Raw genomic sequence first — 23,595 nt, 5'->3', positions numbered from 1 at the left:
ATATCACAGAATTCATTGTATTAAGGTATTTGAAAATAGCATTGTTTATTCTTGTAAATACCTTTTAGTTTATAGTATTATTCAGTTATTTTGTATATATTAAAGTATGATTATTATTAAATATGTTTTAATGAGAAAAGCATGATTAATAAATCGTTATTTTATAGCCGCCGCATGCTGGGAAGTTGTTGTCTGTGTTAAAGCATATGCCTCAGAAGTATGGTCCTGATGCCTTTTTCAACTTTCCAGGAAAGAGTGCTGCAGTAAGTAAATGTGCATGAGGCAAACCCCAAATTTCTCCTTCTCCTTGCTTCTTGGACGTACAGCCTTGTCACACTGGCATAGAACTTGGCAGTTCTATGTTAGGCAGAAGCTTTTCTGTATGACTTTGCTTAATCCTTAGGACAGTTTTTCCCCCTAGAAGTTTGAGAGATGGAGAAATTGCTTCTTAAGGCATTTGAGAAAGCTGCCTAGTCAAAGCTTGGTTTAGTGAAAGAATAACAGCCTTTAAAAAATTGTTTTTTAAAACATCTAATTTTTTAAAAAAAATCCATTTATTTATTATGTATACAATATTCTGTCTGCGTGTATGCCTTCAGACCAAAAGAGGGCACCAGACCTCATTACAGATGGTTGTGAGCCACATCATGTGGTTGCTGGGATTTGAACTCAGGACCTTTTGGAAGAGCAGGCAATGCTCTTAACTGCTGAGCCATCTCTCCAGTCCCCAGCCTTTTTTTTTCATATGCAGTTACACTATACTGTGAATTTATCTTTGTACCTGTCAGAGTGTAATGCTTTGACTTTCTGTCTTTCTGAACATCTGTTTTTTAGCCTTAATCCTTTGCTTTTTAAATTTAATTTTATTTTTTTATTTTTTTACATTTGGGATGTAGAAAGAGTAACTCTTTGAAATTAGCAGGCACATTATCCTACTTTGTAATGATTCTTAAAAAAATACCCTTTTTTTTTTTTCTGAGACGGGTCTAGATGTACAGCTTTAGGCTAATGTCAGACTCTCAGTGTAGCCCAGGCTGGCCTCAGACGAGCGCTTTCTGCCTGAGTCTCTTGAGTGCTGGGCTTACAGGTAGGTATACCACACCTAGACTATAGGCAAGCACACTGTCACTGAGCTACATCCTTAGCCTTTTTATCTGTTTTACTACTTCATGAACATGACCGTGTATGCTAGTGATATTGGTAATATCTCAAAGTGCTTTAAGTGCATATTCAATCTATAGGTATGCAACTTATAGATTGTTTAAACAGTTTATTTAATTAGTCTATAATTAGAAGATCTTCAACATTTTCTTACATTTTTTAAATATGGTAATCATATTGTTTGGTTCTATGTAGTTAGACTCTATTGGCTAAAACATAAGAATATGTTTTTGAAGGGTGTTTATAGTGTGTTGATTCTGACCTATAATCCCCAAATTTTGGAGATGGAGGCGGGATGGTCAGTAGGCCAGGGTCATCCTAGACTACATAGGGAATTGAGGCCAGTCTGGCCTCCCTGAGGCTCTGTCTCAATAAAATGAAACAAAAACTACTTTTGTGATATTTGATTTATTTTTGGGGGGTTTTCTTATTGTGTTTTGCTTTTATTTTGCCTTGTTGCCTAGAGATGAAATTTTTGTGTTTTAGAAACTCTGATTAACACTTTGAGGAATTCCTTGAGTGTTTCACAGTCTCATTAGTAGTATCGGAAGGTTCCAGTTTCTTTCCTTGTTGGTACTAATTAATGTTAAACTAGGGGATTCTTTTTGTTTTTGTTTTTCCCAGTGTTGGGAGCCAGTTGAAGACTTTGTATGTTCTAGTTCATGCTGCTCTTTTGAATTAGACCTTCATTCAGTCATTCTGATTTTGATTTATAACTTCTTGATGACTAGCAATACTGAACATCTTTCTATGTCCTTATTGACCATTTAGTGTATCTGCTTTTTATATTTTTTGAGACAGAGTCTCACTGTGTAGCTCTTTCAGATATTCAGTTTGGCATATGTCCCCTTCCATTCTTATATGTCTTTTAAAGTTTAAAGTTTGAGCCGGGCGGTGGTGGTGCATGCGTTTAATCCCAGCACTCGGGAGGCAGAGGCAGACGGATCTCTGAGTTCAAGGCCAGCCTGGTCTACAAGAGCTGGTTCCAGGACAGGCTCCAAAGCCACAGAGAAACTCTGTCTCGAAAAATCAAAAAAAAAAAAAAAGTTTAAAGTTTGAAAAGGTATCTTTCAAAACTTGGTTTTATATTTTATTGAAGTCCAATTTATGGCTTCTTAAAAACATTTTAAACTATTTTTTTATTCATTTCTATTTTGTGCATTGGTGTTTTGCCTGCATGTGTGTCTGTATGTGGGTGTCATATTCCCCTGGAACTGGAGTTACAGACAATTATGAACTGCCTGTAAGTGCTGGGAATTGAACCCAGGTCCTCTGGAAGAGCAACCAGTGCTCTTAACCACTGCTCTGTGTCTCTAGCCCTCTGTATTTCTCTTTAAACACTTGTGTTTTGGGTGGCATAACCATGAAGGAATCGTCTAACATAATGAAGATTTTATGCCAGAATGAAGTATTTATTGTTGTATTTTTCATAGCTTTTTGAAATACTGGTAGTGTTTCTTCTAAGTTTATTTTTATCTTTTTAAGTCTGTGTTGCTATTCAAAAACCCTTCATTATATAATATTATATATGTATGTGTACATTTTAGTTTGTTTTGTTGTTTCGTTTATTTGAAATAGGGTCTCACTCTGTGGCCCTGACTAGTCTGTCACTTGCTATGTAGACCAGAGATCCACCTTAAACTCCCAGAAATCCACTTGCTAATGCCTTCCGAGTGTTGGGATTAAAGGCATGTGCCACCATGCCCAGCTAATACTATATTTAAAAAGTTTAAGTATAAAATGACTTATGAATACCATTTTGAAAAATATATGAAATAATCCTGTTTAATTTTATAGTTGTGGTTTACAAAAAATAACATAATTAAGCCTTTAACGTCTTCTCATCTATCTCTATCAATTTTTTTTGGGGGGGGGGTCAGATTTCAGTAGTTGGATCTCAGTACTGTTTCTTTGCAGTAGAATCTCTCTGGTCATGTCTATAGAAGAAAATGAAGTAGTGAGGAGCTTGTTTTCATCCGTCTACACTAAATGTTCCATTTAATTAATATTTTCTAATTTTTATTTGAGAAAATACAATAGTTATTAAATGCTTTCTTCTAAATAAGGTCTGCTTTGTGATATTTTAATAACTTTTTAAAAAAATCATTTATTTATTTATTATGTATACAGTGTTCTGTCTGTGTGTATGCCTGCAGGCCAGAAGAGGGCACCAGACCTCATTACAGATAGTTGTGAGCCACCATGTGGTTGCTGGGAATTGAACTCAGGACCTTTGGAAGAGCAGGCAATGCTCTTAACCGCTGCTGAGCCATCTCTCCAGCCCTTTTAATAACTTTTAAAGTGGAAACACACATTGTGTTGTAAAATCTCATTTTCATGAATTCAATGAGAAAGTTTTTCTTGCAAGTTACTAACTGCATTTCTTTCCTTTAGGCTATTGCATTACCTCCTATAGCCAGATGGCCTTACCAGAATGGTTTTACATTTCACACCTGGCTTAGAATGGATCCTGTAAATAATATCAATGTAGACAAGGATAAACCATATTTGTATTGGTATGTATTTCTAGACTTGATTGGTGTTAATACTTTATTTTGAAAATGAGTATTTCGAGGTAAAATGAGAACTTAACTCTTCAGTTTCAGAACCAGCAAAGGTCTTGGATATTCTGCTCATTTTGTTGGAGGCTGTTTGATTATAACCTCCATAAAGTCCAAAGGAAAAGGCTTTCAACATTGTGTGAAGTTTGATTTCAAGCCACAGAAGGTATGAGCTCTTCCTGAGTCAGTTCCTTTTAGAAGCTGTGCAGCCTGCATAGTGCTGTATCAGCTTCATGTGCATTTACAGCTTTTAAACACGTGTGTTTCAGTTACTCGGAAGTTAACTTCTATGGTTTGGGTCATAAAATGACTGAATATTTAGTTATTTGTTGGTTTTATGAGAGATGCTAGGAGAAAAGAAAATGGTACTTTAGTACTGTCTTCTTTTATACCTTACCAGTTAGAGGTTGGTAAAGAGTCATCAGTAACATGTGTAGAAGATAGGTAGCAGATGTAGATGTAAAAATATTCAAATTTTAAGAAATATATTTTCAATAGATAGTTATTTTTTCATTGTATGTTTGAAAATTTCCGTACTATTACATTGGAAAAATTACCTAGTGATTAAGACCAATCTGCTGAGGTTTTCCTAGAATAAATATTGTCCTAGAAGTGAATGTTGGACTGGTAAAAGCAGAGTTGTTTTTAAGTTTGATTAAAACCATCTATTTTTTAGTTGTTATCAGTGAGGTTTTATTACTCAGAGAATCATTGTTTTTGCTTACTCAGTGGTACATGGTAACTATAGTGCACATTTACAACCGATGGAAGAACAGTGAGCTTCGATGTTACGTGAATGGTGAGCTTGCTTCCTACGGAGAGATAACGTGGCTTGTCAACACCAGTGATGTAAGTAGTTTCAGGAACGTTGCCACGTGTGTCAGCGTTTCTGTTCTGTGATAAGGCACCTGACCAGCAGTGTGGCCTGGGTTAAGGAAAGACTTCATTTGGCTTCCGCATCACAGGACACCATCAAGGAAGTCAGGGCAGGAACTGACGGTGGAGGGGTGCAGCTCACAGGCCTGATCCTCATGTCTTGCTCAGCCTCCATTTTTTTTTTTTTTTTTTTAATTAAATCCTTCTCATTTTAATTGTTTGGATAGGAATGTACTATACATTTTCCCCACTCCCCTTCCACCCTCCTCCCTACCTTACATGCTCCCAGTTTACACAGAAGATCTTGTCTTTTTTTCCCCTTCCTAGGCGGGTCCATGTATGTTTCCCTTAGGGTCCTCTGTTGCCTAGGTTCTCTGGGGTTGTGGCCTGTAGACTTGTTGTCCTTTGCTTTATGTCTCTCAGCCTGCATTCAGCCTGCACTCTTATATACCCAGGACCATCTGCCTAGAGATGTTACTCCCCACAGTGGGCTGGACCCTCCCATGTTAATCATTAGTTCAAAACAACAACAACAACAACAAAATGCCCTAAGGCTAGCCTACAGGCTTTCTGATGGGGGATGTTTTCTTATCTGAGGGTTTGTATTTGCAGATGTCTCCGGCTTATGTCAAATTGAAAAAAAAAAAAACTAACCAGTACATTATGAAAAATTACTTATTTATTTTTTGGTTTTTCAAGTCAACTCACTCTGTAGACCAGGCTAGTCTAAAACTCAAAAGAGATCCACCTGCCTCTGCCTCCCGAGTGCTGGGATTAAAGGCGTGCGCCACCACCGCCCGGCTAGGAATTTAACTTTTTAACTTAATATCATATTAACTTGTTTGATTCTCTTCCTTATTTCCTCGTTAACAAGCTGTATTTATTACAACTTAGAAAACTTGTGTTCATCCATTTTCAAGATGCCATTCCCAATTTTCATTCCAGGTGTGAAGGGATGAAGTGTTAAATGAATTGTTTTATTCTATTCATATATGCTTTAGAGAGACACACACACAGTATGTCCATTTATTGGCCTGTGTCTTGTCTTTGTTTTTTACTGAATATACTCCAGTTCCATCCACATTGTCAGATAATAGAATTTAATTCATTTTAATGGCCAAATAGTGTTTCATTCAGTATATGTACCATCTATCACTCCTAGAGTGTATGGTTTTCTTGAAAAATTAAATCTCTTTTCTTTTACAGACCTTTGACAAATGCTTCCTGGGCTCCTCAGAGACAGCAGATGCGAATCGGGTGTTCTGTGGTCAGATGACTGCGGTTTACCTTTTCAGCGACGCTCTGAACGCAGCTCAGATTTTTGCCATTTATCAGCTGGGCCTGGGGTATAAGGTACTTAACTTCCTGTCCACTGCTTAATGCTTGAATGCGCCTCTGGGCTTGATTTGATGGTGGTTCACACATGGGCAGTCATACCCTGAGTATTTATAATATATGCTGGGGGCACTGGGAGCATGGCAGGGCATTCACAGGGGTCAAAGTCCATTTCACATTTTGAGAGAATTGCAGCATACTTGACCCGTGTGAAGAACTGTGAGAAGTGCTAGGTTAAGTTTCAGTTTTATTTCATGCTCTAATTCTTTCCATGAAGGCAAATCTTTTTTTAGAGGTTACATAAAATTGTGTATATTCATGGGGTACTACATATATAATGTATATATGTATTTTACACACATATATACATTATGTTCTGTTCAAATCAGGATTGGCATATCTGTCTTCTCAAATATTTGCCATTCTTAATGATAAAATGTTTCTGCTTTTTCCTTGCCTTTTTGAAATATATACTGTTCTTATTTATAGTTATTTTACTGTACAGCCATGGACCACAACATCTTTCTTTTGTCTACTTGTAATTTAGTATCCATTGACCATTCTTTTTCCACCACCACCTCAGTCTCTGGTAACCATCCTTCAACTTTCAACTTGTTAGAGATTGTCATTCTTAGATTTCGAATATGAGGTGGATCAAGGAACATATATCTGCCTGCATTTTGGTTTATTTTACTTAGTATATATTCCCCAGTTTTATCCACATTGTCAAACTGACAGAATTTAATTCATAGCCAAATAGTATTTCATTCTATATATGTACCATGCTTTTTATAATTCATTTTTATCTCTCTTTTTGAGAACAGGGTCTCTCTACAGACCTGGTGATCCTGGAACTCTTTGTGTAGACAGGCTGGCTTTGGACTCACAGAAATCCACCTGGGATTAAGGGCCCATGCCACCATGTGTGGCCCATTTTTATTTAATTTTTAAGAAATTATTCATTTTTTATGTGTTGTTGATGTTCTGCTTATGTGAGGGTATAGGACCTCCTAAAATGTAGTTGTAGACAGTTGTGAGCTGTCATTTGGGTACTGGGAATTGAATCCAGGTTCTTTGGAAGAGCAGCCAGTGCTCTTACCTTCTGAGCCAGCTCTCCAGCCCTCATATTAATCTCTTAATGAGCATTTATTTGTACGGCAATTATGAATAGTGCAACTTGTCTCTTTAACTTCATTACTTCATTCTGTTTAGATATGTATTCAGAAAGGATCCCAAGTATTCCAAGCTGGCCTTGAACTTGGTACATAGTTGATGTTGGCCTTGTATTCCTGGTCCTCCTGTCTCCACCTCCCAAGTGCTGGGATTATGGATGTGTATCACTATGGCTGCCCTCCCTCTGGTTGTAATTTGAATTCTTTTACTTGCCAGAAATACTGAAAATCTTCCTATTTCTTACTGGCCATTTGTGTGTGTCTTCACACCAATTTTCTTTTGTGTGATTTATTTTCTTACTGGGTTTTGAGAGTTCCATAAATATTGTGAACACAATTTTTTTCTCAGATGTATTATTTACAATTTTTTCTTCTGTAACTTGGTTTTTGTTTTTAATATTGGCTTTGAAAAACAGGAATTTGATTTTAATCAGGTATATTTTTTCAGTTTTTTTGTGTTCTTTCATTTTGAATGAATTTATCTTTCTTTATGAAGTAAGGCAAAGGTTGACTATCCCTCCATAAGTTCTATTGTCTGATTATATGTCTCTCTCTTAAATTCATATATTGAAGCTTCACTCTCAAGGAGGTAATATTAAGAGGTGAGTCTTGGGGAGTGATTAGTTCTTGAAGGCTTCACCATCATGAATGAGGCTAGTGCTCTCAGAAAGAACTTGAGGAACCCTTTTGTCCTTCATTTTGATACTGTGTGCACATGTAGGTAGGACCAACTGTGACTAGCAAGCAGAACCAGAGAAAGTAAACTTACGTTGCTTATAAATTATCTGTAAGTTACGTTTTTTAAAAGTAGCTGGAATGGATGTTGACAATCAGTATCCTCTAGTATTCCATTATTTTTTTTCTTTCATTTTGTTTTCCTTCATAAACACTATTCTTTCTCTTTTGTATTATTTGGGCATTTTTCAGGTTGTCTTCTATTCCTGACTATATTACTTTTCTTATTGCCAGTAAATGTTGTGTAATGTTGGTGTAGAACCTTTCAGTATGGTCCCGAAAATTCCTTTTGTCTTATTTTACTACTGCTGTAGATTTTACGTCTAAATATTTTAGATTAATATCAAAATATTTGTAGAAGTAAAGTCTATACACTTAATCTATTTAACTTTACATGCATATAATATCAACAGTTTTTTAAGATGCATTTTGCAGTGTTGCCAAGACTTTTCTTCTTTTAATTGTTTTTTAATTTTATGTACATTGGTTTTTTGCCTGCCTATGTGTTTGTGAGAGGGTATCAGAGTTAGGAACAGTTGTGAGCAGCCATGTGGGTTCTGGGAAATGAACCTGAGTCCTCCGGAAGAGCAGTCAGTGCTCTTAACCACTGAGCCATCTCTCTAGCCCCTAGTCCGGAGCTCTTTTGCTTTTATAATCATCTCATATCCCAAGTGCTGGAATACAGGCATAAATAATGCCCTCTAGCTCTACAAATATTATAGCCCCATTATTTACTTTTTTAAATTTGCAATGTTTTAAGGACATTCAAAATAAGGAGGATTATGTTTTCTATTATGTGTTTACTATTTCTAGGACAAGTCATTCTTTGTGTAGATTTCTGTTTGCATGTTTATTGGTCCATTTTACATTACCATAGTAAAATACCTCAGGCAGGCTAGTTTGGCTTATGTTCTCAGAGTTCCAGGTCTCTGGCCTGTGCTGGTGATCACACACTTGTTGGCAGAGTTTTAGTGGGAATGACTTGACAAGAACCATGGAATATACCCATGCTTTCCATTTATGGTTCTGTCCCTTTGTGGTGCTGCCAGAATTCACTGATGGGTATTTCACCTTAATGGCTTTCTAAAGCCCCCACTTCTAACCACTATTTCTGGACCATATAGATCTTCATAGTTGAAAAATGGGGATTAAGTTTCAACTTGTGATAGTTTGTGGGACACACTCAGTTTATCTAAACCATTGTATTATCACTTCTGAGCTTTTCATTCTTTGATAGCATTTTCTTGGTTAACATGTTTTTCTTTCTCTTTTTCTGCCCCTTTCCCCACTGGGAAACTGGGGACTGAATCCTGTAACTCCTATTTGATTGATGATCTTCTTCTGTCTACTGTGTTTTGCTTACCAATCATTTGCTCATGCGCATTGGTTTGCTTTCATTTTTGGTTATTGTGAATAACATTAATATGAATATACAACTTTGTGGACATATGTTTTTATCTTTTGTGCTCAATAACTGAGGTAACATCACAGGGTTATTTGAGAAATTTCCATGCTGTTTCCAAAATGACTGCACCATTTTATATTAACATAGTAGTCTCTGAACATTTTTTTCCATGTCTTTTTCTATGTGTATTATTATCAGACTGTTTTTGGTCAGGGCTATCCTAGTAAGTAAGAAGTAGTATCTCATTGGTTATATATGTTTCTACAATATGCACGTATGTGTAAAGATAAAAGAGGACATCTCGTGTCCTTACATCTCACTCTGCCTTAGTACTGTGGGACAGGGTCTTTCACCTTGCACTGAATTTGGAGCAAGGCTGGTAACCAGCAATCTTTTGTCTCTGCCACCCAAAGTGCTTGTGTTACAAGTTCAAATGTGACCATGCCTGCCTTGGTGCTGGGGACCTAAGCTCAGGTTCTTAAGCTCCCTAACCATCTTCATTGTTTGGATTTGTATGTTTTTAGTGCAGAGCATATTTAAAGCTATTTATATATTAGTATTAGAAATAACTACTTATTTTTAATTATTTTGTATTGCTTTATGAGTTTTTTTCTTTTATTTTGGTCTTTTGAGACAGGGTTTCTCTGTATAGCCAGGCTGTAGACCAGGCTGGCCTCAAACTGACAGTGATCCACCTGCCTCTGCCTCACCACCACATGGCTGTCTTATGATTTATTATTATTTTTGTTTGTTTTTTGAGACAGTTCTTGCTTTATTGCTCTTTCTGTCCTGAACCCAATGAATAGCTTAGGCGGGCCTCAAACACATAGAGATCCACCTGTTTCTGCTTCCCGAGTGCTGGGATTAAAGACATGCACTACATTGCTCTTCACTAATTTATTTATTTATTTTTCTAATTTTCAGAACAGGGTTTCTCTGTGTAGCCCGGGCTATCCTGGAACTTATTCTGTAGACTAGTCTTGAACTCATAGCTCTCCACCTGTTTCTTCCGCCCAAGTGCTGGGATTAAAGATGTGTACTACCACCATCTGACTAAAAGTTTAACTTGTGTCAATATACTTACTTCAGATATGTTCACAGTGTTTGAACAACTTATTTTAGAGTATGCTTAAATAAACTAAGAGAGCTATTATGTCACTGGGCTCTGATCCTACAAACTTTCTATCATTTTAAAAAATGATTTATTTATTTTTATTTTATGTGGATTGATTGTTGTTTTGGCTGGATATGTCTTTTGAGTGTGTTGCATCTCTAGGAATTGGAGTTACACACAGTTATGAGCTTCTATGTTGGGTGCTGGGTACTGAACCTGGGGTCTTTGGAAGAGCAGTCATTGATCTCAACTGCTGAGCTGTCTCTCCGGCATTGTCTATGCAGTCTCTCACTGATAAAAACATTGTTTTGTGGTGTATGATTGTGTAAAGTAATATTTGACATTGTTGAAAGAACATGCAGATGGCAATGTAGGAAGAGCAAACAGTAACTGAGATCAACAAGGAACAGAGGATTTGGGCAACTGCATAGCCCAATTGAACTTAACATGCAGAGCACCCTGTTAAACACCAGTATAATACACATTCTTGTTGAGAGTGCTTAGATATTCTTCAGATCAGACCATCTGGTGGGCTACAAAACATGTTGGTCAGCTTAAGGAGATTGAAGTCATTGAATATATTTTTATGATTTTGATACAATGAGACTAGAAAATTTGGAAAATTTATAGACATGTGGAAATTAAACAACGTAGCCTTAAACAGTCAGAGCAGATGACACAAAGGCGATTGGAAAATATCCTGAGGCAATGAAAACAAATATAAGTTAAATTCAATGTGATTCCACAAAAGTGTGATCAAGAGGATAAACCACAGAGGGAATGGCTCACATTATGTGGAGGGGTTACTCATTTTACCTGTAGTATTAGATTTTATACTTGATCATTTGTATTTATGTGCTGTGTATGGTACCTTAACTGATTTTTTGCTTGTTTGTTTGTTTGTCTTTATAATTGACAGGGTACATTTAAGTTTAAGGCAGAAAGTGACCTTTTCCTTGCTGAGCATCATAAACTTTTATTATATGATGGCAAACTCTCCAGTTCCATTGCCTTCACTTACAACCCACGGGCCACAGATGCCCAGTTGTGCCTCGAGTCATCTCCTAAGGACAATCCTTCCATTTTTGTTCATTCCCCACATGCACTCATGCTCCAGGTACTATTCCGGATCTTTTAATAATATGTCAAGTGGAAATATCAGTGAATTATGGAGGTGTGTTTGTTAGTTTTTATTAAACATGTGGTATGCCACATTTTTAGTGTTCTTGCATTTCCTGTTGTATTTTGCTTTTGATTGCTTTAGAAAAGAAATCATTGAAACCTTTACTGTGTTTTCTGTTTTCCAAGGATGTAAAGGCAGTTTCAACACATTCCATCCAAAGTGCCATGCATTCAATTGGAGGAGTACAAGTTTTATTTCCTCTTTTTGCACAGCTGGATTATAAGCAATATTTATCTGATGAGGTTGATTTGACTATCTGGTGAGTGTTTTTTGTTTCTCTTTTTGATGGTTGTTTTTGAGAGAGGGTTTTACTATTGCAGCCCACACCCCACTGGCTTACAATTCACCATGTAGCCCACCATGATCTCAAGCTGACCTTTCTACATGAGTTTTCTGAGTGCCAGGATTACTCTGAGCATTGCATGCCTGGTGGCCTTTTCTTTGAATTTTACTTGAAAATTACTTTTCATGATTATTGAACTGAATAGTATATTTTTGCCATTTGTTTTGTTGTAGACTAACAATATTTTAGAGAAATTTATGTATAAACAATGCTATAAATCTCTATTAATTATATTATTATTAATGTAATTTTGGTTTAGTAGTCGAAAAAAATTGGAAACCCTAAAAGCATAGTAAGTTTATGGAATAAAGTAGGGTAGCTCTTAGGCAGGGGGTGTAGTTCAGTGTTAGAGCACTGTGCTTGGCACACACAGGCTATGGCTTTAGCAGCCAGCACAGTCAGAAAGGGGTGGAGCTGTGCCAAGGTAAGGCCTAGATAGTGTTTTGAGGGGAATGTCAGGGATGAGCATTATTTCTAAGTGAATGACAAATGAATTCATGTGGCACCCACAGTGAAGCTTTTATTTGGGCATCAGCAGTTATTTATTGACGTTTAGTGACATAACTAAGTGGGGTCTTAAGGAAAAGGGCGTTACTGTCAGGTTGTGGAGGGTGACCGTAGCTTTGGCCATCGACCCAATAGATAAAACCCGTTCCTGGGAGTGGAAGTTTTGTTGGTATCATAAGATGGATATAGCATAGAGTGGGGAACCCTGATGGCTCCTTGGCCTTGAGAGGGAGGGAGGGGAGGTATGGGTGGAGGGGAGGGGAGGGAAGGGGGAGAAGGAGGGGAGGGAAGGGGGAGGAGGAGGGGAGGGAGGGGGGAGGAGGAGGGAAGGAGATGGAAATTTTTTTAAATATAAAAAAAAATAAACCATGAGGAGAAAAAAAAAAACTGAAAAGAAAAAAAAAGAAAAAAGAAGAAGAAAAAAGTATTAAAAAAAAAAAAAGATGTCTAGTTTGGGGCATGTCTCACCCATTGTATACTGACTTCATTTAAGTTCCTTTCATCTGTATACATTTTAGGAAGCTTCTACCTTAGTAGACTTATATGGCTTTTCAATGGCCGTTAGTGTTAGTTGTCCTTCCTTTGCCTTATACCCATTCCCTTCCCATTTCATCCTTCAATTCCAGTTTCCCTTTATCTCTTTATAACACTGTATTTGTTAACATCTTAAAAAAACTTTTGTTACACATGTCTATTACTTGTTTTCAAAAGTTCATTTTTATAAACAATGCATGCTTGTTATATTGTTCCTAAATTACTATTTGTGATAAAATGCATGAAATATTAAGTGAATCTTGATATACAATAAATATTTTGTTCTGAAGTGGTTTTGGAGATGATTTTAGTATCTCAGTAGAACTCGGCCTTTATGTGTTTCTGATGACTAAATCCAGAACCTCTCACATGCCAGGTAAGCACTCTCATTGAGCTACATTCTTGCCTGGAAAACAGAAATTTTGATTAAGGTAAATAGAAGGCTGTTTGTGTTGAATCTTATATTTTCTTGTGGAATATCCTTTCTCAAATCATTGCCTTTGTCTTGTTCTAGTACAACCTTGCTGGCTTTCATCATGGAGTTGTTGAAGAACTCAATTGCTATGCAGGAGCAGATGCTTGCTTGTAAGGGCTTTTTGGTGATAGGTTATAGCCTTGAAAAGGTAAAGTATGAAGCATTTTATTATTAATTTGCAAGCCATGTAATTGTTTTTCTATGTGGTTAAGAAATTCTGTCAGAATATTTCCTTGCCTGTAGAAGATTACTTAAGGAACTGTAGATTTTGTTTCACCTTGTTTCCGGTCTTTAGTTAGGGAAGTCTGGTAGCAAGCCTCATGCCATCTTTAAGTTTGAATATAGTTTGTGGACAACTTCTTTTTTGGTGTTGACAGCTTGTGATTTACTTACCTTCCTTTGAATTAGTAGTAACCTTTAAACCACTTTCCTCCTCCTACCCCCAACAGTCTTCCAAATCCCACATCAGCAGAGCAGTACTTGAACTTTGCCTTGCATTTTCAAAGTATCTGAGCAATCTGCAGAATGGGATGCCCCTACTGAAACAGTTGTGTGATCACATTCTTCTTAACCCTGCCATATGGATCCACACTCCAGCCAAGGTGATGTATATTGATCTCGGTTTACTTAGGTTGGAAAATAGTGAGAATTGTGAGAATTTTCCCTTTTTCTTTTGCATATTCATATCGGTAAGTAAGGGTTTGATGGATGACCATTTTTGACCAAGCATACTTTTTTGCTTTTCAGGAAAATTTTCCAGGCAATATATATTTTCCTTTTGTAATAGAAATATGAGCTATGTCTTTACTTTCTTGTTACGGTTTTATTTGAGGGTGTGTTTGTTTGCAAAGTATAAGTCGGGGCAGTTCCAGTCTATCTTTCCTAGATTCTGTAGCTCTATGGCTTTGTCCTATTGTAGATGCACAGGCACACTCAAGCCCATGCATATACGCATGTGTGTACACTCTCTCTCCTCTCTCTTCCCTCTCATTCCTCCCTCTCTCCATTCCCTCACATCTCACCCTTTCTGTTGTCTGCCTCTTCTGTGCATACTCCAGCCATTAGAATTAACTCCGGTTTCATTTTACCATGGCAAATGCCACCTTTTTTGAAGGCTAATATAATGGTCTTATTATATGTTAATTTTAATATTAAATTACAGAAATTTCTCATGTGTTTGTCAAATAACTTTGTAATATTTTAACAACAAACTAGTTATTACTGTATGAACAAATAAATTTGTTACCCCAAAGTTTGTGAATTTTTTTAAACATACCCTGGTCTGTTAGCTATCCTAAAAAATTAATAATGCTGATATTAATATAACTTGAAATAAAGTTGAATGATGACATTCATTTTATTTACAATTTTTGTTAGAAACGGTGTTGTTTTAACCCCATGTTCCCACCGCCCCTCCCCCATTGCCCACTTGCTGTGTCTGTCATAGCACACACTTACTCCAATTGTCAGGAAAAAATGTCTGGAGACTTTCTTTTCCAGGGTCATAATATCTTATTTTCAGCTGGCCTTTTCAATGGTAAAGAGAAACACAGCTGCCGACTCTGATTGCCATTTGGAAATAATCAGAGGAGGCAGCTGGAGGTTGTAGCTTTTTATCTCCTGGTTAAATTTGACCTCTTTCTCTTTCATGACCCTAGTCTTATTTCTTTTCAAAGATTGTTTCAAGTTACTTTAAAAATCTTTTACTAGACATTTTTTTTTTTTTTTGGTCTTACTAGCCAGCATATTTGTAAGGCTTTGTGTCTCTTTTGAAGTTGTCAGAAAGTGTCTTATTACATACCTAGTTATAGAGGAATGACTTTTACTTTAAACTTTAATCACATGACTTCTTCATGTTCCTAGTATTATCACACTTTATTTCTTTCTTTATACATTTTAGTAAATTTTCTTAATTACCTTTTAGAATTTACAATTGACTGGATATCAAATTAACATTCTCTGTTGGCTGTCTGCTTGATATCATAAGGAATTTTATTTGCTCTCAGTTTATCATAAACACAATTATAGCAAAGGACAGGTCCAGATTGTTTGTCTGGCAGATCATGTAGCTTGCAGGATGAAAGAAAAATTTTTTTAAAGAGCATAATATAGTGCATGCAAAACTAGGCTTATAGGGAGCACACATGCTTCATTAGAGTCACTGTAAATCCTCTTTAGTTCCTGAAGTCGGGAGTTGTCGATGTATGGATTAACCTTTGCTTTTGGAAAGGGAACAAGGAGCACTGCGTAGTTTCATTTATCTTAGAGCTTCTCAGAGGTGACCTTATAGTGGTCTCAAAGGAACTACTGATTTTCTTGTCTGCAGTGGTCTTTTGTTTACTCAGAAAGTATTTGTGGAATGACTACTTCCTCCTGGGCAGGATGGGTAGAGTGGTGAGCAAGACAGGCCTTATGCTTGCACTCATAGGTTTTAGACAGTCAGAAAGGTAGTTGCTGCATAGGTGTGATTAGATTGTGTGATTGGATGAAGGAAGGAAGGTTTGTTCCTAATTAGCATAGAGGTCTTTACTTTCATTTATCTCAGTATATTGATATTAACTCCTATACATTCTCCTTGCCATGATATCATTTTATATATTTTCTTTTATTTTTTATTTTTTTTGGTGGGTAGGCGGCATTTTTGAGACAGGGTTTTTCTCTGTAGAAATTCTCTGTCCAAGAATTTCTTTTGTAGGCTAGTCTGGCTTTACACTGACAGAGATCTGCTTGCCTCTGCCTTCTGAGTGCTGAGATTAAAGGTGTACACCAGGCGTGGCTGATGCATTCTTAGTATTTTTTGATTTTATTCACTTTTTCGTTTATCTAATTTATTTAAGAAATCTTGTGTGTTTTGTTGTTTATTTTGAGACAGGGTCTAGCTCTGTACGTCCTGGCCTGGGTCTCTCTTTGTAGCCTGCTGGTCTTAACTCAGGATCCTCTTGCTCTTGTCCCCAAGTTCTGGGGTTACAGGTGTGCGTCAGCACTGGCTTCCTGTGTCCCTAACATGCCATTCTCATCAGGTCCTTTCTTAGTCTCTCAGACTTTAGTATTCCATTATTTTCAGAGTCAGGTAATCTCATATCTTGCTTTAAATCTTCCTGTCAATTATAGGTTTTGTAATTAGAAATTCAGATTCCCTCAGTACATCACCAGGTACCATAAGGACTCATTAGAGCTGTCGTTCCCAGTCATTGCTGCTGAAAGAATCACTTGAGGAAGATTTAAAAACAAAAATGTAAAGCAGAATTCTACTGTCTGTTTCAGATTTTGATTTTATATGGGGTATGACTAAGATTTGATAATAAAAAAGAATGTTTTCCAGGTCTTTTTTTATTTTTGTTTTTCAGGTCTTGTAATGCATAGGTAGGTTTGGAAAATGATTGCTCTGGATTTGTGATACCATTTTTCAGCTATCATTTTTCTTTTTGAAACTTCTTTTCTTCTGTCTGCCTGCACTACTACCAGTCTTCAAAGCCTGCCGTCGTCCTTCTTGATTAATGAGGCTTCGATACAGTTCACTTTATCTCGCTGGCCTCTCTGGCTCCAAAGTCACCATCTCTGGCAGCCTGTGCCACTTCACTATGCGCTGCTTCATGGCCTTTGTGTCCTTTAGGTGCTGGTGACTGAACCCAGTGCTTTTGTGCATGCTGTGCGAGTGTTCTCTCCTGAGCTGGACATGTCCCCTGCCCCACCATGACCTTCTGTGTCTGTGTCCACTTTGATGGCTTGAATTTTTGTGTAATCTTCATCTCCTTAACAGTATTTAGTATGAAAGATGGCTCATGTGTCATTACAATCCATAATAACAGTGCTATATGTATATAGGTACATGCAAATATTTATGACCTGAAATAAAGTGCTTAAGAATTTGAAGTACGTTATATGATAGGAAGTTTTATTGTATTGCTTTAGTGACAGATAGGTTGAAGCTACTCATTTTAACAGCCGTAAATACATCGAAAATGTCACCATGCTGCAAATTAGCTGAAATCTCAGCCCATTTTTGATTTTCTAAGCTGCAGTTGTCTTCTGAGGTCCAGTTTTAGCTGGTTCAGCGTCACCGTTCTTTCTAACATACACTACTACTAATCCAATTTCTAATTAAATCTCAAGGTTGGTCATTTATAGGGCATCTAAGAGACAGGTACCTAATACTTCCTTGTTTAGAAAAATTCCCAAGCAACAACGAGTCTCGGCACAGGGTTGAAAATGAAAATGCCTAGTGTCAAGGAAGGTAATGTAAATGTTCAGTTGCAAATGCATGGAAGTAACTTCGTCAAAGGGGAGATTGTATATACTGGACTTTCAGTTGTTCAGTTTATAAAATATATCCACTAGTAGGCATGGAAAGTTCATGACTTCAGCATGGGAGAACAAGAGCAGTCTTGACTGTGTTGCTGTAGCTACTTGAGTATAGCTGTGCTGATTTAGAATCATTTCATTGAGATTTTGTATGAAGACTGAAGGTGTTGTGTTAGGGTAGCACTTGTATCCTTGTTTTCTCTACTGTAACAAGAGTTTATATTGGAAGTAGATATAGACACATGTGCATTTTTATCTGTTCAGCCTTTAATCTGTGTGTGTGTATACATTCATGTTTGATTGGGGTATCCTGGAGCCATGGGACACATGTGGCAGTTAATGAACATCCTTCATTGTAAGTTCTTACCTTTCACCTTCTTTGAGACACAGTCTCTTGTTGTTTACCACTGCCCATTCCTGCTGGTTTCCAGGCTTCTATGGATCCTCTTCCTGATGTTTCCCATCTCTGTATAGCAGTGCTGAGATTACAGCCATCCACTACTGTGTGTGGCTTTACTTTGGTTCTGGGGGTGCAAGTACAGTTCTGCACACCTTACCCACCAATCATCTCCCTCTTGTAGCTTATACTTTTCTTTAAAACACAGAAAGCATCTATATATACAAAACAAATACATAAGACCAGACATGGTGATATATATCTTAATTCTCAAATTCCAGAACCCAGGAGACAGAGGCAGGTGAATTCTGTGAGTTTGAGGCCAGCTTGGTCTACATATTCAGCTCCAGTCCAGCCAGGGCTACATAGTGAGATTCTGTTACATCCAACCAAGCAAACAAACACACTGAACCAGAAAAACACACAGAACAAGACATTTTCTTAAAGCATAAATTCATTATAAAGATACAGATGCTAATGAAAATTGATAACTGCTAAATGGCAATAAAAGAATTTTTCCAAGTGATAATAGTGACATATTTTGGGGTATTTACTGTGTAAGGAGTATGGTGTGTGCTTGTCTATTTTGATGTCTGATACGATATCATCTTACTTTTTGGACTACATGTAGTCCAAATGTAACAGCCTGTGGGGCGTTGTCAATGAGCTTCTCTGTCTGTGCTTCATTTTGGTTTTGTAGGTTCAGTTGATGCTGTATACTTACCTCTCCACTGAATTCATCGGTACAGTCAACATATATAACACCATTCGGAGAGTTGGAACAGTGCTTCTCATCATGCACACACTGAAGTACTACTACTGGGCAGTGAACCCTCAGGACCGAAGCGGTATCACCCCCAAGGGATTAGGTATGCTTCTGCTGTCCGAATGTTATATTGTACACATCGTAAATCAGATTATAAAAGAAACCAACAATATGCTCTTTTTACATTTTATTTTATGTGTATGAGGTTTTTTTTTTTTTCCCCCCTACACATATGCCTGTGTATCGTGTGTGCCTGGTTCTCTCGGAGGCCAGAAGAGGGTATCAGATCCTCTGGAACTGGAGTGTAAGGTTGTGACCTGCTATGTAGGTGCTGGAACTCAATCCTGTGTCCCATGGAAGAGCAACCAGTGCTCTTAACCTTTTCTACAGTTCCTCAGGATAGCAAAATCTCATTAGTTTGTTATAAATTGCTGTTGCCAACATTGTGCTAATGTTGTAAAAGAGTGCTACTGCATTGTTCAGGAAACAAGTATGACCAGGCTACTTGTAACACTCTGACACTGAGAAAAACAAAATCAATTGCTTACTGGTATTGATACTGAGATAATCATAATGAGAGTCACTGAAAGTAGCTTTTGGGAGGTGGAAATTTCATAGAAATGTAGGAGGTGTCTGTTTTTAATAAAGATATAATGAAATTCTAAAATTTCAGTAATTGTTTTCTTTCATAATCAGGACAAGCACCACAAGGGTAATAATTTCTGAACATGTGGAAAGTTCATGTAAGAGGTCAAATTAAAGTTTTTAAGTTTCGTAAAGCCTATTTCAAACTGACTTTTGTTGAAAGAGCTAATCAGCTGATACAAGGTGGCAGTCTCAGGTGCAGCTGGGGCAGGTGGTTGGAAAATGTTGGAAATGCTCAGAACATGCATTGTCTCTCCACATGATCAGCTCTTCTGTTCAGATGTTTTTAGGAGTTCCCTCCATTGGTAGTAGCAAGCAGCAGTCTGTCTTTGAGTCCTCATAACTGGGAAGCCAGCAAAGAGCATCTCTTGTAGCAAGTGTTTACAAGCCTCTGTTGGCCTCTGAGTTGCTCATTGGCTTAGATCTGTCCTATGCCTGTGTCTGTGGCAGTTATTGTGCTGATGGACCACACTTGGAGGTGTGATCCTTTTTAGATCATGGTCTGAGATAGGGTGCATTCTTTTCTTTGATAGCATTTAAAGACTGTTGTTTCAAAGTAGAAGCAATTTCTTAGGAGCTAGAAAATCGTGCATTTTCATTATTGTCAAAGATTTTGACTGTTCAGTGATGTTAAAGACAGGTTTTATAATTTTATGCTACTTTATGTAACCTTCAAAATAAACTCTGTATCCTCTGAGAAAAATGTGTCCACAGCTGAGTATGTGGCACGGACATAAACCGTAGGATGTGTGTATGCTAGCAAGCCTGTGGCACTTGCAGCTTTAGGCCAGAACTTCCTGATGGAGATCTCATGATGATGTAGGACTTTCACATACTTGTTGATTGCGAGTTTCATGTTCTGATTTTCATTTTATAAGTAAATAGTGACTTCAGTAAGGCTCACAGGTCAACTAAGGAAGCTGGACAAACTTTGTGGTTCTTCTCTGTTTTGCTTGTTACTTGTCTAGGAATTATCATGTGGAACACATTTTATACAATTTTCTTCCTATTTTAATTGATCTGTTCAAGGTCATGGTGGTCTTGTGCTTTGGTGGTCTGGGCACTAGCTATAAGTAGTGATTATTGTGGAAACTGTAGAACTTATGAGGTGGACAGGTCCCTAACTTGAGTCTTAGAACAATAGTTATTTGGTTTCAGAAGTTTTGTACTTTGGAATTAGATGCTGGAGACATGAAAATTGACTTAATGTGAGCCATGTGTGACCAAGGACTTTCCCAAGTACTGGAGATGTCAGGGGTAGTCAGCATAATGTTTCCCTTCTCCATTAACAGTCTTGTGTGGTGAAGCATGCTTTTTGTAAGAGCTTAAAGGGACAGCAGTAGAAAGAGTTGTTTCATACCCAGTTCACACAATAGCATTTTACTACCCAAAGCTTAGTTTTTTTTTTTTAACTTTTAAATTTTTGGTAAATTTCTTTCATCTTAATAACAAACACTTTCAGAACAAAATATAAATACTATTGTCAAGTACAGATTTTATCACCATATAGTTTTTTTTTTTGAAGCCCTTTCGCTTCTTTCTTGTGCTTTACATTTGTACACTGGATTGTGATCGTGCTAACTCCCCATCAGTGTCTCTTTTCCTCCCTCCAGTCCGGCTGACCCTGGTCTTTCCCACTAGGACCCCTCCTGCGTTCATGCCTTCCGTATGCATGTGTTCACAGGTCGTGCCATATCCAACAGACAGCATAACCTGCTTGTGCTTCTGCAGTATTGTTTATTCAGTTGAATATGAGAGAGAATGCTAGCCTTTTAACAGGCATAAAAGGGAAGATCATTCTTTAGAGGCGCGCGCGTGCGTGTGTGTGTGTGTGTGTGTGTGTGTCTTTTTTGAGACAACGTCTCACTATGCAGCCCTGGCTGGCCTAGAACCCAATCTGTAGGGAAGCCTGGCCTCAAACGCAGAGATCTGCCTGCTTCTGTTTCTGAGTGCCGGCTTTAAAGGTTTGTAACACTATGCTTAGCTCAGTGTTTCTTTCAGATATAGAGAGAAGCTCCTGGAAATGAAAGCGTTGTATTTTAGGTAGCCTTGAGGTCTTTGAAATACTAATTGTGTGTATCTCTAAAGATGGACCACGGCCCAATCAGAAAGAAATACTTTCTCTGAGAGCATTCTTACTGATGTTCATTAAGCAATTAGTGATGAAGGTAAGTTTGATTCTTTTCCTATCCCATGCTGCATGTTGTGACAGATAATTTAACATGAAATATGGTCTCTGTTCATTCTTTGCCAGTAAATATGATAGAAACTTTGCTGAGAGATGCTTGTTTCATCCTCTGTTTTTCATTCTTGTTTCTCTTGGGTATTCATAAATCACTACAGTATTGGAGATTGGCACTTTAATATATGTTATATAAATTTTCATGAGAACTCCATTTGTTTTTTTCATTTGGCAGACATTTAGAGCCCCAGAGCCCCAGTTTAACAAAAGGTTCTGTTCTTGGCCTGTGTGGTATAGGTGCTCAGATTCCTGGCTTGTACAATATTTTTTTTTTTTTTTTTTTTTTTTTTTTTTACCATTTTACTCCTTATTCTGTATGCTGTGGTAACTTATTAGCTGTCACATTAGATTCGGCAAGAGACCTGCCCCCTTGGTTTCTGTATAGTTTTCAGACTGTATGTCTTTTGTGCTTTCTCAATTTTTTTAAAATCTAGATTCTTTTGGGTTAGTTTTAGATTTATAGAAGCTGATGAAGTTGAATAATCTGTGTGCATTATTTCTGATTTTAAAGATGATTTTTTTTGCATGTAATACTAACATAAGTATATTATGTTTCGAAAGGACTCTGGAGTAAAGGAAGATGAGCTACAGGCCATTCTTAATTACCTGCTGACTATGCATGAGGTAATACTTGAATTTCTGACTTGGGAATTTTATTTTTTTAAACTGCACTAGGGATATTTTTAAAAAGTAAAAACATCAAAGAAATCTTTACTAATTATATCACTGTCATGGAGAATAAATGTCTTTTTAGATGCTAATGAATCCTTATTTTAATCGTTTTTGTTGCCACAATGTGGCTCTTAGGAGCATCATGAAAGGTTTTAAGAAGTTGCTAACATTGAATTTTATTTAGTGAATAAAGTACACTAAAACATATTGTTAGGAACTATTGTAACAAAGAGAAAAGTAAACTTAACTTTAAGCAGACTTTTTCTCTCTCTCTGTGTGTGTGTCTCTCTGTCTCTGTCTGTCTGTCTGTCTGTCTCTTTTTTGTGTATAAGTGTTTACTGATGTGTATGCCAATTCATCCTGTGTGTGCCTCGTGCCTATGAAGTCCAGAAGAGGGCATTAGATTCCTGAGTACTGGTTGTGAGCTGACAATATGGGTGGCAACAACACAAAATAATTCATTAAGTCAGATACACTATTTCTGTAGAATATAATGTAGGGGTATTGTGATACATTATAATATAAAAGCTATTTTATCCCTTTGATTCTGGCTATTTTCTGGTGTATACTTTGAGGTGTACATTTAGGGTATAATTATAAGAAAATACTTAAAATATTTATAGAACATAATTTTTTCAAAGCTGGTATATTGTAGATTTGCCTATTTAAAGTTGAAATTTATATTGTTTCAGAAATATTCAGTATTCAAAGAGTTGATTTTTCTTTTAATTTTCTAAAATAATTCTAGGACGACAATCTAATGGATGTTTTACAATTGCTCGTTGCATTAATGGCAGAGCATCCTAACTCCATGATTCCTGCTTTTGACCAGCGGAATGGATTACGGTAAGAGTTAGGGTATGGAGAGTTATAATTATACTGAATATAAAGCATTACTTTGGAAATACTAGACTCTTGAATATGAGACATATTATTTGATTATAGGTTATGAAAAGGTTTTAGCAGGACATAATTTAAGGTTTCTAAGCTTATTAAAATCAAGGTTATTTCATGATTGTTTTGTTAATGAGTCTTAAGTTATAAGAATTATTCTATTTTTGTGATTATAATTTTTTATATTTTGATATTTTCATACCTGTATGAAATGCATTTTAATTATTTTTACCTCTTTTTCCTGTCACTCTTCCCTTGTCCCCCAAATTCTGCTCC

At 36.9% G+C, this 23,595-nt stretch overlaps 1 protein-coding gene across 3 annotated transcripts in view; it reads left to right on the top strand.

The window, feature by feature from the left end:
• Nucleotides 1-23,595, top strand: part of Lrba (LPS responsive beige-like anchor protein) — a 481,883-nt gene that overhangs the window by 57,756 nt on the left and 400,532 nt on the right. For all 3 annotated transcript variants that reach the window (XM_038347328.2, XM_038347329.2, XM_038347327.2), the window contains exons 5-17: nt 168-263; nt 3,556-3,677; nt 3,762-3,888; nt 4,452-4,571; nt 5,805-5,951; nt 11,279-11,476; nt 11,668-11,801; nt 13,441-13,549; nt 13,851-14,003; nt 18,801-18,969; nt 21,600-21,679; nt 22,315-22,377; nt 23,174-23,271. In XM_038347328.2, the coding sequence (XP_038203256.1) occupies nt 168-263; nt 3,556-3,677; nt 3,762-3,888; nt 4,452-4,571; nt 5,805-5,951; nt 11,279-11,476; nt 11,668-11,801; nt 13,441-13,549; nt 13,851-14,003; nt 18,801-18,969; nt 21,600-21,679; nt 22,315-22,377; nt 23,174-23,271 (1,616 nt within the window). The remainder of the gene's footprint in view (nt 1-167; nt 264-3,555; nt 3,678-3,761; nt 3,889-4,451; nt 4,572-5,804; nt 5,952-11,278; nt 11,477-11,667; nt 11,802-13,440; nt 13,550-13,850; nt 14,004-18,800; nt 18,970-21,599; nt 21,680-22,314; nt 22,378-23,173; nt 23,272-23,595) is intronic.

The sequence above is a fragment of the Arvicola amphibius genome, chromosome 11 (genome assembly GCF_903992535.2).
Source record: "Arvicola amphibius chromosome 11, mArvAmp1.2, whole genome shotgun sequence".
NCBI lineage: Eukaryota > Metazoa > Chordata > Mammalia > Rodentia > Cricetidae > Arvicola > Arvicola amphibius.
Note: the sequence above shows the minus strand (reverse complement) of the source record. Positions and strands in the feature narration are given on the sequence as shown.